This window comes from Xenopus tropicalis, chromosome 4, assembly GCF_000004195.4.
Source record: "Xenopus tropicalis strain Nigerian chromosome 4, UCB_Xtro_10.0, whole genome shotgun sequence".
Lineage (NCBI taxonomy): Eukaryota > Metazoa > Chordata > Amphibia > Anura > Pipidae > Xenopus > Xenopus tropicalis.
The window spans coordinates 74,204,478-74,220,041 of NC_030680.2; the positions used below are offsets into that span (position 1 = coordinate 74,204,478).

The window sequence follows — 15,564 nt, forward strand, 5'->3', positions numbered from 1 at the left end:
AAAGGCCTTATTAATACACAAAAACAAAAATACAGAAACAGCTAATACAACAGCACACAGAATAAATGTAAAACAAGGACATGTGAAACTGCACAAAAAATTAACATTGGCACAGATATCTAACTAAATCTGTGTGTGCGAGCATTACCTGTATACCATGAGGCTTCTCCACATGCAGGGCAAGATCCTTCTCCACAAGCATCAAAACACCATGGATGCAGCTTGGAACTGCAGCCTGTTTTAGAGAGTATTAGATATTCATAAAATGGAATAATACTGATAAACCGGACAACCTGTACTGTAATAACGAATAACTTTTAGAATGTTACAAAAGTTGGCAGCAGTGCATTTGTAATACATGCAGATTTAATGGCACATAATCCTGTTTTAGCACTCATGATAGGCACTGCTAAATAGGTACAATTATCTATACAGCTAAAGCAAGGACACACACAGTTTTTACTCCACAATGATGCTCTCAGGTGATTGAAGTAGCGTACGCATGAAAGATTGCACTTTATGTGGTAAACATTGTAGGGTGTTACTTGCAATTCTGTGGAATGCATGTTTTTTTTTCGTTGGCCATTTACCATAGGCAGAACCCATTAATTTTAAAAGGGGCTAGGTTATGAAACCTCATTGCTGCCTGTGGTAAGGTTCTTGTCTTGCCTCATGGAAAATGTTGCCAACGTACCAAATGAAAATCGGTTTTACTGCTGTGCAGGCCACCATCAGGAGAGCTATACTCCAGTCTAGAATATGTTATTCATAGATTGACAAGGTGGATGATGGGCTGAGGAGATGGCATAATTGGCATGGCCAGGGTAAATCAGCGGTGTAGTCATGTATGAGCTGGCTATTTTGTTTTCACTCCCCATTCTACATGTTGGCAGGGTACAGGGGGCCTACGAGACTGGTGTGCAAATACTGTTAACTAAATAGTATGAGGCTCGTTGATTACCGATGGAAACCCTAGGTATGTGCAAGAGCAGTCTGATAACTTCAGGGTTACCCACTGACATTATACCTGTACAAACTGAGGTCAACAAAATTTTGGCCTATGGGGTTATTTGCTAGACTTAAAATTCTAAGACATTTTAGGGTTTCGTAAACCAATACAATTGTAAGCAACAGTATAATATAAACTTTTACAAACATCTGAATAAATGCTTTGTATGTACCTGCACTATATGAAAAGCTTTAAACAGAGCAGGAACAGGAGAACAGCGGCGGGAATCCACAAGCAGTGTTAAGCCCAGGCTTCTGCAATCTTTCCTTCAATGACAGGAAGAAATGTCAAGTAGCAAGCTATTAATATCATTAAACTTTATTTGTATGATGGCAGCAGCAAATATTACACTCCACTGTCAACTCAGTGTTTCCCAACCCAAACTCTATAACAAACTAATTCAAAATTAGTAGATTAAAGGAAAAAAATAACACAGCTACCAACATTTGCTGTCATTGGGCTACAGTAAAACCTCATGATGTTTTTTTTTTAACTTCTAAATCTTCCAACTTTTTTGTATTTTTACCTTGGAATGCTGTAGAAGTACAGGAATAAACGACCCAATTCTGAGGCATTACAGTGTGGATTAAGCCAAGCTGTATTCCTCGTGTTTATTATTATTACTGCACGCCCACTTTTGTCCTTTGTTCCTACAGTAGGCAAGAGAAGAGAAAGGAATAAGCTTTTTAAGATTGAAACCAAGTTAATAGTACTAAGAGACAAATTTAACACTTAGCGATTACACAAGCCCCTTGAATGTCACCACTGGCATGTGGTAATTGGCTGTTACTCTAATAAATTCAAAGTGGCTTATTACTGACTATGATTATGGTTTATATAGGCCACATAAATACAGGTACAGATTTCAGGTAAATATATTTGCTGCTGGGAAGGAATTTTCTTCGTCTGGTGGCTCACAATTGTTACTGGTGACATACTGAAAATATAGAATGGGAGATCAGTCATGCACCTTTTGTAACCCCTTTGCTGTCAAAATTGTGTGTTTCCCAACCAAGTGACTCACCGGGCAAATATACCACTTCACTTAACAGAACTTCTAAATTCACATCCTGAGCCATTATAGTCAGGGGCTGAGCATTACTTCTCCTGGACAATGCAGGTGTTTGGCACATATTTTGCTGACAGTTCTCCTGTGGATCTTGATCTGTCCTTTCTTCCTGGTCCTTGAGATTTCCTAAAGCTAAATATATAAGAAGAATCTAAATTGGTGACTGCCAGAAACTTTGTATTTGTAAGCAGTATAGATTTAAAGACAGTCTTAGAAAATATATTTCCAAAAATATCAGTACATGAAAATTTGTCTTTAAGACAAAACAGCTAGGGCTAATGCCACATGAGGCTTATTCATAGATTCAGAGATCAGCCTCTATGCTGGCATCGGGCTTTTTCCTTGGCTGCACCTGGAATCATTACATCGGCCTGAGTACAGGCACACGTGGAGGTTCCTCCAAAAAAGTCATTGCTTGTGCCTCCACCAGGGCCAAAGTAATAATTCCAAGTGCAGGCAAAGAAGGTTAATGCTAGTATAGAGGCTGATTCTCAACCTGAGTTTTCCTCAGGCTGAGAATCAGCCCTGTGTAGCTAATAATCATGACTAATACAATAAATATTAGTCAGTTTGGACTAGGGAAACAATTCTCAAGTTCCTACAATTAATAGTGGGTGATTTGGAAAAGGGGGCGTGACAAGTTTTATGGTGTGGAAGACAACACATTTTCCCCAAGCTTCTATGAAATAACTGCCAACAGGGTATTTTAAGGTTTGCAGTTCAACAATACCAGTTTAGAGAGTACATGATGGACATATTAAAAATGTTTTTTCCCCAAGTTTAGGCCTTTAACCTCCCAACTTTGACATGTGCACTTTGAAAGAGGAAGCTGCTTGACTCCAGACCAGCTTGAGCCCTTTGAGGATTACAAGAGTATTTCTGAATAAGCCATACGGTTTGGGAGCTGTCAACCATTTGAAAATGTATACAGGATGTGGGCATAAAAATGAATAACCCAAGAATGACAGCACTAACAAACAGGTGTGCAGGAGAAACAAAACACCTGGAGAAATTGAAGGCTTAACTTTGTGAGGGAATATTAATTCCACATGGGTCCTAGAGAATAAGTATCCACAGCAAAGGGTGGAGGTAGCAAAATTAGTAGCAACTGTACCAAGGACCAATTTCTCCCACAATACAGTGAAAGAAACTCAGTTATCCCATGCCTCCTGCAAAGGGACCACAAAACAAAAACAAAAAAAAGATCATAAGAAGTTGTTAGGGCTCTGGCACACGGGGGAGATTAGTCGCCCGCGATAAAACTCCCTGTTTGCGGGCGACTAATCACCCCGAGTTGCCTACCCCTGCCATCCCACCGGCGAACATGTAAGCCGCTGGCGGGATGGCAGACGCGGCGGGGCAATTTCAGGGAATCGCCGAAAAAGACTCGCGAACAGGGAGTTTTATCGCGGGCGACTAATCTCCCCCGTGTGCCAGAGCCCTTAAAGTAGTGAGCACAGTGTCTACTGCCTCTTTCACCTGTTAAAACACAATTTAAAGACATTTCTAAACTAAATGTTACCTGTTTTGGAAATATCCTCAGAAGGTGGCAATTCACCATTGCTCAATACACTGTTAAAGTCAGCGAGGTCCTGCTCATCTTCTACAACTTCATGAAGAGTTTCTAATGTCAGGGGTACTTTATCTGACCCAGACAACACACACATAGAGAGATGTGTACCCACTTGTTCACTGTTCAACATAGTGTAAATCTTTCCATGGGAGTCACTTTTAGGCTCCTGCTCTCTCTGCTCTACAGACAGCGCATTCTGCAATTGCATGTTCTCTAAATCTCTGCTGACCAGTTCTTTATTAACACCATCAACCTGCTCCCCACTCTCTTTGCAAACGTCTAGATTTAAGACATTATTCCCTTCCTGTAACACAGAAACAGCAAAGGCACTTGACTCAGCTGAGGAATAAATATGGCTGCCTGCATTTCTATTTTTGGGACTTTCTTCTGTATCAGCTGTGTTTTCTTTAGATTTTTGTTCCTCAAACTGACACTTTGTTGTATCCATTGAAGGCAAACTTTGGTCACATTTATCAGTTATAGTATAATGAATAAGGTCTTTAGGTATTGCTTTGTTTGAAGACTGAAAATATTCAACCGACACTGTCTCTTGTGGCCTGGAATGCTCTGCAGGAGGTTCTTGTAAGGCATCTGTCACCACTCTGACATCCTCAGTGCCATTTATAAAGTGGCTTCTGCTTTCCTGTTGGAACGATAATGATGTGCTAAAATTACCTCCCTGTAAACTTGGCTGTTCACAGCTTTGTGTGCACTTATCAGTATCTCCAGTATCACTGACCTTTCCTGGAACAGTAATCTCTGAAATGTCCTCATGCTTCTGATGATTGTTTTGGGTAATACAAGTTTCAACAAAACTATGCTTTATAGAACCAGCAGAGAAAGAAGATTCTTGTTTCAAGTGCTTTTTTGATATAGATTCTCCAAAGGCCAAGTCCACAATTTTGTCCTGAACATCGATATTCTGTTGAGTTGTAGGTTTATGTGAAAAAGTTGCTTTAGTGGAAGGCTGCAGAGAACAAAGTGTTGGCATAATATCTGAGGAAACTACACTTGTTTTATAAGTTCTACTGTCCAGAAAAACAACTTGGTTTTGTTTATCTTGGGTCTGTTGAGCAACTGTTTTTTGTTGGCTTTTGTAATTTAAGGCTATAGACTGTGTTAGGGACCCCATCTGAGGCCCTAAACGAGGCACTGAAATATCAGACAGTTGTACATACTCTCCTTCAATCTCACTGGATGACATGCTTGTTTTTACTTGAAACTCAGTATCCAAAGTGGAAGAAGCTTCACTTGAGACATAATCCACATTAACAGGAGTTTCAATATGCTCATCTGTCAAATCCCTCCACAGAGGCTGAGACATCTCATTGTTGCATTCCAGGTACAATCCAGTTGTCTTTTTGTCACTAGCATTTTCATCAGGAGGCTGTGCTTTATCTATAAATTCTGGATGAACAACCCTTTCCCAGGGAACCCTAAAGATCTGGTCATCACACATCAGGAGACAGTTCTCCAGAGATGTCCCCATTCGTCCTGAGTTGATGAATTCTAACCATTCCAAGGTGAAAATTGATGTGTAGGATACTTCTGGGAGGACCAGCTCCTCAATGTTATGATAATCCTGTGCCAGGCATCTTTCTTAAGTAAGGCACAACCTGGAAGTAAAAATCACCAGGCTGAAGAAGTCTCCAATCTATGGATGCTAGTTGAAGAACAATCTTCTCATGGATACACAGAGGCCATCCTGCATGTCTGAATAGCAACCCACAATACTGCAACTGTTAGACAAAAAGAGAGAGAGAGAGAAAAAATGTTACAGGACAGATAAATTCCATGTCTCGCAAATACAGCTTGCAATAACAAAGTAAGAAGCTATGCTGCATGTGTAAATTGCCAACTTACTAACCTGCTTCCTGAGCTTTACATTTGATAACAGGGTATCAGATCAGATTTCAACCTGTAAGTTTCTCTAACATATTAAACTACACTTGGAAAAAACTTGGCAACCTCCTGCATGTTTGTATTTGTATGCACCATTTGCAAAACTTTACTGCCGTCGCAACAACAGTACCATGCAGTGTAGAGAAAAGCACAATAAATGCCCTGGTTATACAAACACATAGAGAAGGTTCTCTTCCCATGAATATACACAGTACGTTGTATGTGGGAACATACAGAAAAAAAAAACAAATAAGAACACATAAATCATGATATATAGATATAAGTTAAAGGTAAATCATTTGTTATCAGCTTTATCTTCTTATATGGCAACAGGATATGCTTATTACTACTTATCAGTATATTTCTAGAGTTCCATAAATTAAAGGAGACACATAGTATATGTGAGAACACCCCTAATTTTTAAAGTTATAATAAATAATATGTGTATAACCCTTTACTCTGGGCCAAAAAATATCATTAACTTTAAAAATGGATCTGATATGGCCCCTATTCATGTTTTAAATGAGGGAGTGGGTGGTCTAACTATCCCTACCAAAAGCACAGTAGGAGGGGGATAGCCAATCACAGCCCTGCAGTCACGCAAGCAAATTAAGGCTTCAGTTCCCTGTTAGGTCCATCTAGCTGCTGATTGGTTCCTATACACCAGTCTGCACAGCCTGGGAAAAGACGCAACAGGAAGTGAAACAGATCAGGATGAAACATCTTTGGAATCAAATTCCTTCTATATTAAAAACAATATGCACTGCACATTTTTTTTTCTTTTAAACAATATGTCTCCTTTTTATATTCTTTTGAAACATTCCATAAGTTATATCTTTAATGCAGATTCTTTAACTGCATTTATAGAAATTCAATCACACTAAGCAAACAATGTGACAGTTTATTTCAAAAAAACATTTTTTTCATTTGTTCATAAAAGTGAAAATATACCCCGCTTTTTGACATAAACTCATTCTGTTAGGCTTTTGTAGGAAAGGTGCAAAAACACTATCTGAACCAACAATACATATTCTCTGTGCAATGCAACCCCTCCCTCACTTTGTTCCATTCGGGGCTGATGGATTTTCAGACATGAAGTCCCTCTGCTTTCCGAAATAGGTGTTCCACTGATTCTCTGGAAAGCAACAGGACTTCAAGCCCCAAATCTATCATTTCACAATAAAATGAGGCGAGGAAGAGGGTTTCTAAGGGGGAGGTCCCTACAGGCAAACTATCATGGTTTCCTTTCAATCTGTGGAATCAAGTATGACTGTGTAACAAAAAAAAAAAAAAAATTATATTTATTTATTTATGGAAGTTCATGCACTTTTTTGACATAAGGCCAACTAAGCGAGTTCATGTATATTCCCTTTAAATGCAAATTATATTGACAGTTTTTAGCTTGTGACAACCATACATTTTCCTTGTGTTAACATGATAGGTTTGCAGGTTCCATTTGTTAAGGTGGCCATATACGTTAAGATCCACTCGATTGGCGAGGTCGCCATGCGAGTGGATCTTCTCCCGATATCCCCTCCTACAGGGGGGGTGATATTGGGCAAACGTAGGCAAATTCGATCATTTAGCCCTGGGGCCAAACGATTGAATTATAACGGCGGCAATGGGCGCAGTCGGTTCGGGGACTGGTCCCTGATCCGACTACATCTTTTAACCTGTCCAATCGATATCTGTCCAATTACAGGCCAGATATCTGTCAGGCATGCCCCTTGTTGCTGCCCCTACACGGGCTGATAAGCTGCCGAATCGGTCTAAGGGACCGATACTGGCAGCTACAATCAGCCCGTGTAAGGTCACCTTTATTCACTGCATCCGACAACTTTACTGCAGATTATTGTTTTCAACTTATGTAAAGGATCCACTTTCAAAGGGAAGACCCCCCAGGTGGGCTAAAAATATGGGAAACATTATTATACTTTTAGATAGGAAGACGCTGTGCTTTCAAAACAGCTTTTTAAATCCCAGCAGAAAATAACAAAGCAGCTACATCCGCTTAATAATGTAGGTGTTGGAAAATTCCAATTTATGCTGTGGTGATAAAATGTAATTTCCAATGTTAATTATTCTTAAAATAGGAAGATAAGCAAAATAAAATTGCTATAATCTGCATGTCACTAAAGATACCAAAAGCAGTTTAATAGCAAAGTCTCCGTACATGCCTTTGTAAATGTTCTCTGTTTAAAATTCTTAGTTTTCTTTTGGCAGGGATTTATTTTCTTCTAGTAGGGGGAAGGGTTGGACTGGGGGGTGCAGGGGCTAATGAGACAGCAGCCCCGGTGGGCCCTGCACCCCCCGCCGTGGCCTTCACACCCACCACAACCGTCCGTGCATGTCTAATTTAAACTTACCTTCGCCGGTTTTTCTCCCGGTGCCCCGGTGGCCCAGTTCAACCCTGCCTAGGTACTGTTGAAAAAGGGCCAATGCCAATGCTTTATCCAACTACACAGATGGGAACAAAACACAGTCCCCATTTACCCTGAACCTTACTTACACAAGCTTCCTGCTGCAGGCTCTGCAAAACACGCTTTGCAGGAATCAGAAAATCGATGAGATAGCTTAGCCCGTCCCCACGATAAGTTTTCTCCACTACATCCAAGACTTGGCAGAGTACAGTAGCTGCTGTGTACTCGAAGGGTGGGTAAAGAGATGAGAGCGTCTTCTGGATGCAGCCATCTAAAGACTGGGAATCCTGCAATAGATGAGACATTAAAAAGTAAACAATATATGTTTTTGCAAGTAGTCAGCAGTGTCAGTTGATCACCTCCCGAATGGACTACATATGCAAACCAGTTACAAGTCTACATTGGTAAATATGTGCGTAAATAGAAAATAAAGCAGAAGACTTGTGAAGAAGACTTCACTACATTCTGACCTAAGAAAGAAATGCCATATACAGATTTTATGTTCTGGTTGTCAAAGGGATTTAAACATTAATCTACATAAGAAACCAGATTAACTGGACCCTTGGTTATAAAGGCAACACACAGCCAGGTCAAACCATTTGATGGGCAACTGGAAACAAATTCTGAGGGCAGAGTTGGTGTAAAGTCAAACCGCAGTCTTTGAACAGGTTGCCAAATTAACTCATGAAACCAATACCTTTCTAAGCTTGGCTAGGCTTGCCACCTGTTTGGTTTTGACCTGAACAGTTCAGTTTTTCTAAGGCCTGTTCGGGTCTCAATGGTCTGTTCGGTTTTCAGAGTTGTGAAACACGAACAAAAATCTGGCTAATAAAAGAAAAACAAATATTAAAGGGGACCTGTCACCCAGACATAAAAAGCTGTATAATAAAAGTCTATTTCAAATTAAACATGAAAACCAAATTCTTATTTTTATTAAACACATCCATACCAATTATAAAGGCATTTAAAAATCCCAGCTGTCAATCATATATTGCCTGCCCCGCCTCTATGCCTCAGGCATAGAGGCGGAGCAGACAATAACTTTCCATTCAGCACAACCTAGATGTCACTGCACATCTCACTTTCCCCCTCCCTCCTCACCATCTAATTGTGTAGGCAGTGCAGGAGTATGGGCCTCTGGTCCTCCATTCTATCAAATAAACCAGATTTTAGCATGATGCAAAGCTTGTCATAATAACAGTGTCCACAAAATGGCACCTGCCTGCTTGCTATAATAGTGTAATTCCATGACTAAAGGGAACAAGATTTTTAAATTTTATATAGTGTGAGTGAAGTTTGTTTTGCTTAACTAACATGGTAGAAATAAATTTGGAATTATTTCTGAGGTGAGAGGTCCCCTTTAAGATACTCACCTCAGCATGGTTTAGTTATCATTAGTGATGCACCAAATCCACTTTTTTGGATTCAGCCAAACCCCCGAATCCTTTGTAAAGGATTCGGGTGAATACCGAACCAAATCCTAATTAGCACAAGCCAATTAGGTTTTGGAAGGGTTAAATGTCGGAAAATTTTGGAATAATATTCAACTTCCGAGTTTACTTGACAAAAAGTCACGCAATTTTTAGGATTTAGATTCGGTTTGGCAAGGACCATGGATTCGGCCGAATCCGAAAAAGGCTGAATCCTGGATTTAGTGCATCCCTAGTCATCAAGTTCAATTTTTTCTTATCATTACAGCAACAACAAAAAAAAGCAAATCAATTAACATTGCTGAATTTCAAAGCTTTCTGGATAACTGATTTCTGTATAATAGATCCCATTAATTAATTAAATTAAAGGATTGGACTTACTCATCAAGCAGAATATAGATAAAGATATGGTTGCCACTCGTGCGGATTTGAACAGACGGTTTCAATTTTTCAAAGGGCTATCCAGTTTAAAACTTTCTCTCCAGTTTAAAACACTGAGAAAACTGGACAGAAATCAAGCCAATAGCATCTAATGATGCAATAACCCCACTTCGGCATCATAATCCAACTGAAATCATTGTGACTGCCTCTGATGTCATCATACCCTTGTCCAAAATCACTGTCCCACCCCCATTTGTTCAGGTTCAGCCTCCGGCAAACACGGCAACCCTAGCAACATGTTTCTCATTGCTGTTGTTTACTATGCAGGTTATTAATGATCATTTAATCAGTGTATGCCCAACACATAACTGCATGTGGATAAAAGAACAGTATGAAACTGCTCATGCCACGCTTCTGGTTTCTACATTTTATAAGCCTGATCTCTAAAGGAGCCATGTGAAATAAATTAGTTTCAAATAAACAGGTTTTTTTTATTTATTACACGACAAAACTACATACTACAAAATCCATTATATAAACAGAGCATGAAAGCCTTATTTTTTTAATTTCTTAACAGCATGAGGCAGAGGATCCCAAAAAATCAGACTAGGTATACATGTATGAGAATATAAATGGGAATCAGGGCTAGTCTGACCATAGTAGAAGTCACTGATATGTCATACAAGCCCTATCTACCAATCAAAGCAGCTGTCTCTAAAATGGCTGCCAGTCCAACTGCAATCCTTGAGTTAACCTACCAGGGATTGTCATTTATTTATATATGTTTGAGTTCTTGGTGCGTATTTTCTACCTGCAGTAGACAGAACAACGACGAGCAAGCACAAGCATACGTCCACGGGGGGTGTGTGCGAGTGCAAACATATGTCCAGGGGTGGGCGGTGCGAGCGAGCGCACGGCCGGGAGAACGTAACCGTATATACTCTATATAACCGTATATGCTCTAGTATAAGCCGAGGGTGCCTTTTTGAGCACATTATTAGTGCTCAAAAACTTGGCTTATACTCGAGTATCCTGTGTCCTGTGCGCCATGAACCTAGTATCTAAAGAGATAATGACAACAGACTGCAAATAGAAATTATAGTATAAAAATATATTTCTCATAGGATATATTTGATTGAAATCTTGAAGATGGCATTTGAACTGTAAACATTTAAATGCTCTGATTGCCTGCAATCTGTTTCCAGTCTGGCCCAAGTCACATTTTATATATACAAATAAAGGGTGACAAAATAAATAAATTAACACATTTTTGCTCGCTCAGCAGTGGCTGCCTTACTGAATATAACCACAACTTGTTATTTCATTTTAAAGCACAAATTAAATTTATATTACCAAACTAAGATTGCCAGGCCTCTGGGAGGCTAACTCTATTTAGCACAGCATTCTAGCAGTTTTGATCATATATAATACTTAGGGTGTCAGTTCAGCTGCTCCTGCCACACATCTCCATGCACGGGTGACATCTTCAAACAAAAGAACAAGCTGTAATAACATTATAGTTAATTTTGTTTACTTAAATAATTAAGAGAAAAGGAGGAGAGCAGGCGTGTGCAGACTAAATCCATATTAATTATTGGCAGTCAGTGTTACAATGGATTTGTAAGAAAAGTTAATGGGGTCAGCGTGCAGATGGGAGAAGTTGTGTGTCCCTCCACAAATTAACATAAAACTCTGGTGTTCCTGAAAAATGCAGAAATGTTAAGGTAGAGTACATCTCTAGGCAAGTATAAAATCTGCAGTAAAGCGTGTGTTTGGCTTGCCCCATATACTGTTTGTACCCCATGCTATAGTAATAATGGACCAGTATTCACATTTCAAAGAGGATATATAACCAGGATCCCAAAGATTTGCCCTGCCATTAATGTAGAACTACAATTGAGTTCCATGACAATAAGATCTGCAGTGAAAAATATCTGGTGGAGCTGACTAAAAAGGGTGATACAGTATCACCTTGAGAGGAAACTTCCGTGATTTCGGGAAATCGCAGCGCCGCATATGCCATCCCACCGGCGATTTACATTCAAGCCGGTGGGAACGCATATCGGGGAGATTTGCCGCCCACAACAAGGTAAATATTTTGCAGACAACTAATCTCCCCGTCTATCACGGCCCTTACAAGCATATAACTCTTAGTTGATTATTATTAACTTCTCTGGCGGCAGGCAGTCTCTTCCATTAAATATTTTCTATTTCTCTTTTAAAGTTTTCTATTTTCTTTTTTTAGTGAGGACATTATTCTTGCAATGTTAATCTATTAACAGAGATTAGACAGGCAAAATAAAAATCTTCATAGAGACACTTATCAGAATGTCTGACTATATCTGCAGTGAAGCTGGAGACAAGGCAGAAGCAGTGGGGACAAAGCAGCATATTTAACACTTCCCTGCTAGCACTGTGGTGGAGTGTGGATAATAATAACATGGGGTACCCTTACACAGCCAGACATAATGAGTGTAAAAAAGGATAGCTTGGAGGATAGGCTCTTCCAGCTGTCCAAACACATGCTCCACAGACACTTGTTTATCATAAGAGTTGGTAGGCAGGCCATAGGAGGTAAAACTACTATCCTCAGATAACCCTGTCAAACAGGTACCTGTGAAGACTTTGCAGCAAGCAAGAGTTTGGGTTGTACATAAACCACTGCAAACATTTTTAATTATGCCTTGAAAAAGATCAGTGTAATGGATTGAAATGTACATGGCTAAGTTAACTTAAATGTTGCCCATACATGCATCATACAGAACTATGGACAATCTTTTGAATCCAGTGTTTTAGCTCTTGTGCAAATAGAAAAGGCTTAGAATACCAGCCAATGGGAATGATGAAAGCAATAGTGGAATGGACTAACCAAAAATACAAGCCAGAGAGGCATTTACAGGATATAAGGTGGCCATACACGAGGCGATTTCGCTCGTTGTGCGATGAACGATTATATCAACAAACGATCGTATGGCGATCGAGTTCCCATACGATATGCCATCCACGGGCAACGATAATTCGGGAAAGATTTTGTCGCATCATTATCGTAAAATACCTACGATCGTACATCTACGTACGATCGATGTCGTTGACTTCCGCTGCTGGCAATCGTGACATGCGCAGAGAACAATCGTTGAAAGACAAATGTCTGACACTCACACCAACTGGCAGATTTTATCGTTAAACGACCAAAATTTTTAAACCTGGCCGATCGATTTTGGGGACGATAATGTCGGCTCGTTTAGTGGGCCGACGATCGTTCGTACACCACCAACTATACGATAACTTAACGATAGCATCGGATCGTTCGGGAATCGGTCGTTTGTAAGTAAAAAATCGGTCCGTGTATGGCCACCTATATTGTTGTGCTTTGTACAATGTAAACCAGGGTGCCCAACAGTTCTGCCTATTTTTTTTTTTTTTTTTTTTTGTCCCCTTTATGATAAGGTCAATGGGAGCTCTGACCAGATTTATTGGTTACAGCAACGTGTATATGGTTGATTTATGGGAACTTGGAACTTCTGTAAACTGTACCAGTAGAGGTGTCCCTCTGTGTTATGGGTCTGTGTGAATTGATATAGGGACACTGAGAACCTACGTTATCCACTTTGTGGAACATGCAAAATTGTACTTGGAATACAAATCATCCAAAATGTGCCACACCTAGGATTATTTGAGGGATTAGAGATCTAACTACTAAGGGGCTCATTTATCAAAGTACGATAGCTTCCAAATACAAAAAAATTGTAGTTTTCGTACTGTGCGTATTTTCTGCGACTTTTTCATACTTTGCGACAAAAAGCACAACACTTTGTGCGACACTTTTGTACTCTGTCACGCAGAGTACAAAAGTCATGGATTCATTAAAGCTTTGGTATCGTGACTTTCCTTGGGCCAGGTTGGAGCTGCAGAGTGCCATTGGGTCCTATGGGAGGCTTCCAAAAACATGCACAAAAGGATCAAAGACAAAAAAGTTTTCCCGCTGTTTCCGATCGTTCGGATACGAAAAATTTTGTGACTTTCGGATCACCAATACGATATTATCGTGACAAATACAATTTTTTCGTAATCATTTTCATGATATTTGCGATCATCAGAAATTATCGTATCCAATTCGAATTTTACCTATTTCGGGATTCAAACTCGTACTTTGATGAATCACCCCTTTAGTGTAACACGCAACTAACGTATTAGATGTTTATATATGTATGTTAATATATGTTTTTATATATACATACACACATTGAAATCTATGCCACTACAAAAAGTATTTGGCTTCTTGTACGTGTGTTATCTATGGTGCAAAAATGTATTGTCCCCTCCCCCCTCAGCTCTTACATATACGGTGGAAGTTACTTTGTTAAGCTACAGTAAGTGACTATTCACGCTGGGAGAATTAACCATTCAGTACCCCCTTTGAGCATCTCCTTTGTCTCACTGACAGCCAGGCTGCATATGCAACTATTGTTTGGATTTTTACAAGCTTGAAATGCAAATTTGACAAGTATAGGCTCTTCTGTCACATATGCAAATGAACATGGACAGATGATGCTATCCTTATCAAATCTAATTTTAAAACTGTGGGTTTGTGTGTCACTCCAGCAACAATTTGCACAATTTACACTGTAATGCTTTACCACTGTCTATTTAATCAGTCTTTTTAAAAGGGCTTTAAAAGTAGTGAATACAAGGAAAATCTTCTAATGAGAGACTTCCAATAATATTTAGGTCTGGGTATTTTAAAGACAACTTTAAAATGTCTGTTTTCTGAAATAGCTTCCAGTATTTGTTGATATAGAATTTCCTCTACCAGCACACTATTTCCAAAGCCACGGGCTACTATGCAATCTCAAAGCAAAATTCATCCACCCCATGCTAAACAGCATTGTGTTGTTTTCATCAAATGCTTCTGTAGCTTAAGTGTTTCATTCCTATTTCAAGATCCTATTTCAAGATCACAAGCGCTAGATTGTGGTATCACTACTCCTATGCTAGTCAAACCTTCCTGTCATTTCTAGTGATATGGGAGTTCTGCTTGTTTTTTTGGTCTTCTAGATGACAAGGAAAGTCAAAATCTATTAAGCATGCTATAAAATAGTACTACTATTGCTGTGTAAAAACGCTATATTTCTGGCTTGCCTAATGAAAAATTAACAGAAGATACACTCACTACAAACTACATACTTGTTTCAGTGAACAGCACGGCCATCTTTAAAAAAGGGATGCCCATACCCTTTCCCTTCACATCTCTACTGCGCATGGGCCCCCCCCGTCTGCTCCCTGCTGAGCTACTAGTAGCTGTTCCCAGACTACACAGAAAGCAGCCTCTGCACCCCGTCACCCTCCCTGCGTCTTTGTCCGGCGGAACCCCCCCCCCTCCAATCCCCGCACCTTTGGAGTCCTTGTCTAACTCACCCCTACGCTGCAATCCCCGCACCTTTGGAGTCCTTGTCCAACTACCCCCCCCCCCCCGCTCCACTGCAATCCCCGCACCTTTGGAGTCCTTATTCACCTGCCCCGACCCCCTGTCCCTGCTCTGCTCTCCCCTCCCCACTCGCTATGTCAACCAGTACCAAGCCCCCCCCCCCCAAACCCCCCTCCCGCTCCCCACTCACAGCTCCCCCCCAGCACTCGCCTGTCCGGCTTCTAATGGCCCCGGCTCGCCGCTGCATGCGCTATTTATACAGCTCGTTGCCATAGCAACCGGACGCTTGTCGGTCTCTCAGAAGGGGAGCGCGCCTGCTTATGCTGAAGAGGGACATATGCACATGCGCCGCCTA

The 15,564-nt window shown here is 40.3% G+C and overlaps 1 protein-coding gene across 1 annotated transcript in view; it reads right to left on the bottom strand.

Annotated features, from left to right (window-relative positions):
- plekhg4 (pleckstrin homology and RhoGEF domain containing G4) overlaps positions 1-15,564 on the bottom strand; it is an 83,763-nt gene that overhangs the window by 42,752 nt on the left and 25,447 nt on the right. Inside the window, 7 exon segments of the mRNA NM_001134808.2 lie at positions 149-235; positions 1,182-1,275; positions 1,536-1,659; positions 2,034-2,210; positions 3,601-5,245; positions 5,247-5,390; positions 8,063-8,260. Of these exon segments, the coding sequence (NP_001128280.2) occupies positions 149-235; positions 1,182-1,275; positions 1,536-1,659; positions 2,034-2,210; positions 3,601-5,245; positions 5,247-5,390; positions 8,063-8,260 (2,469 nt within the window).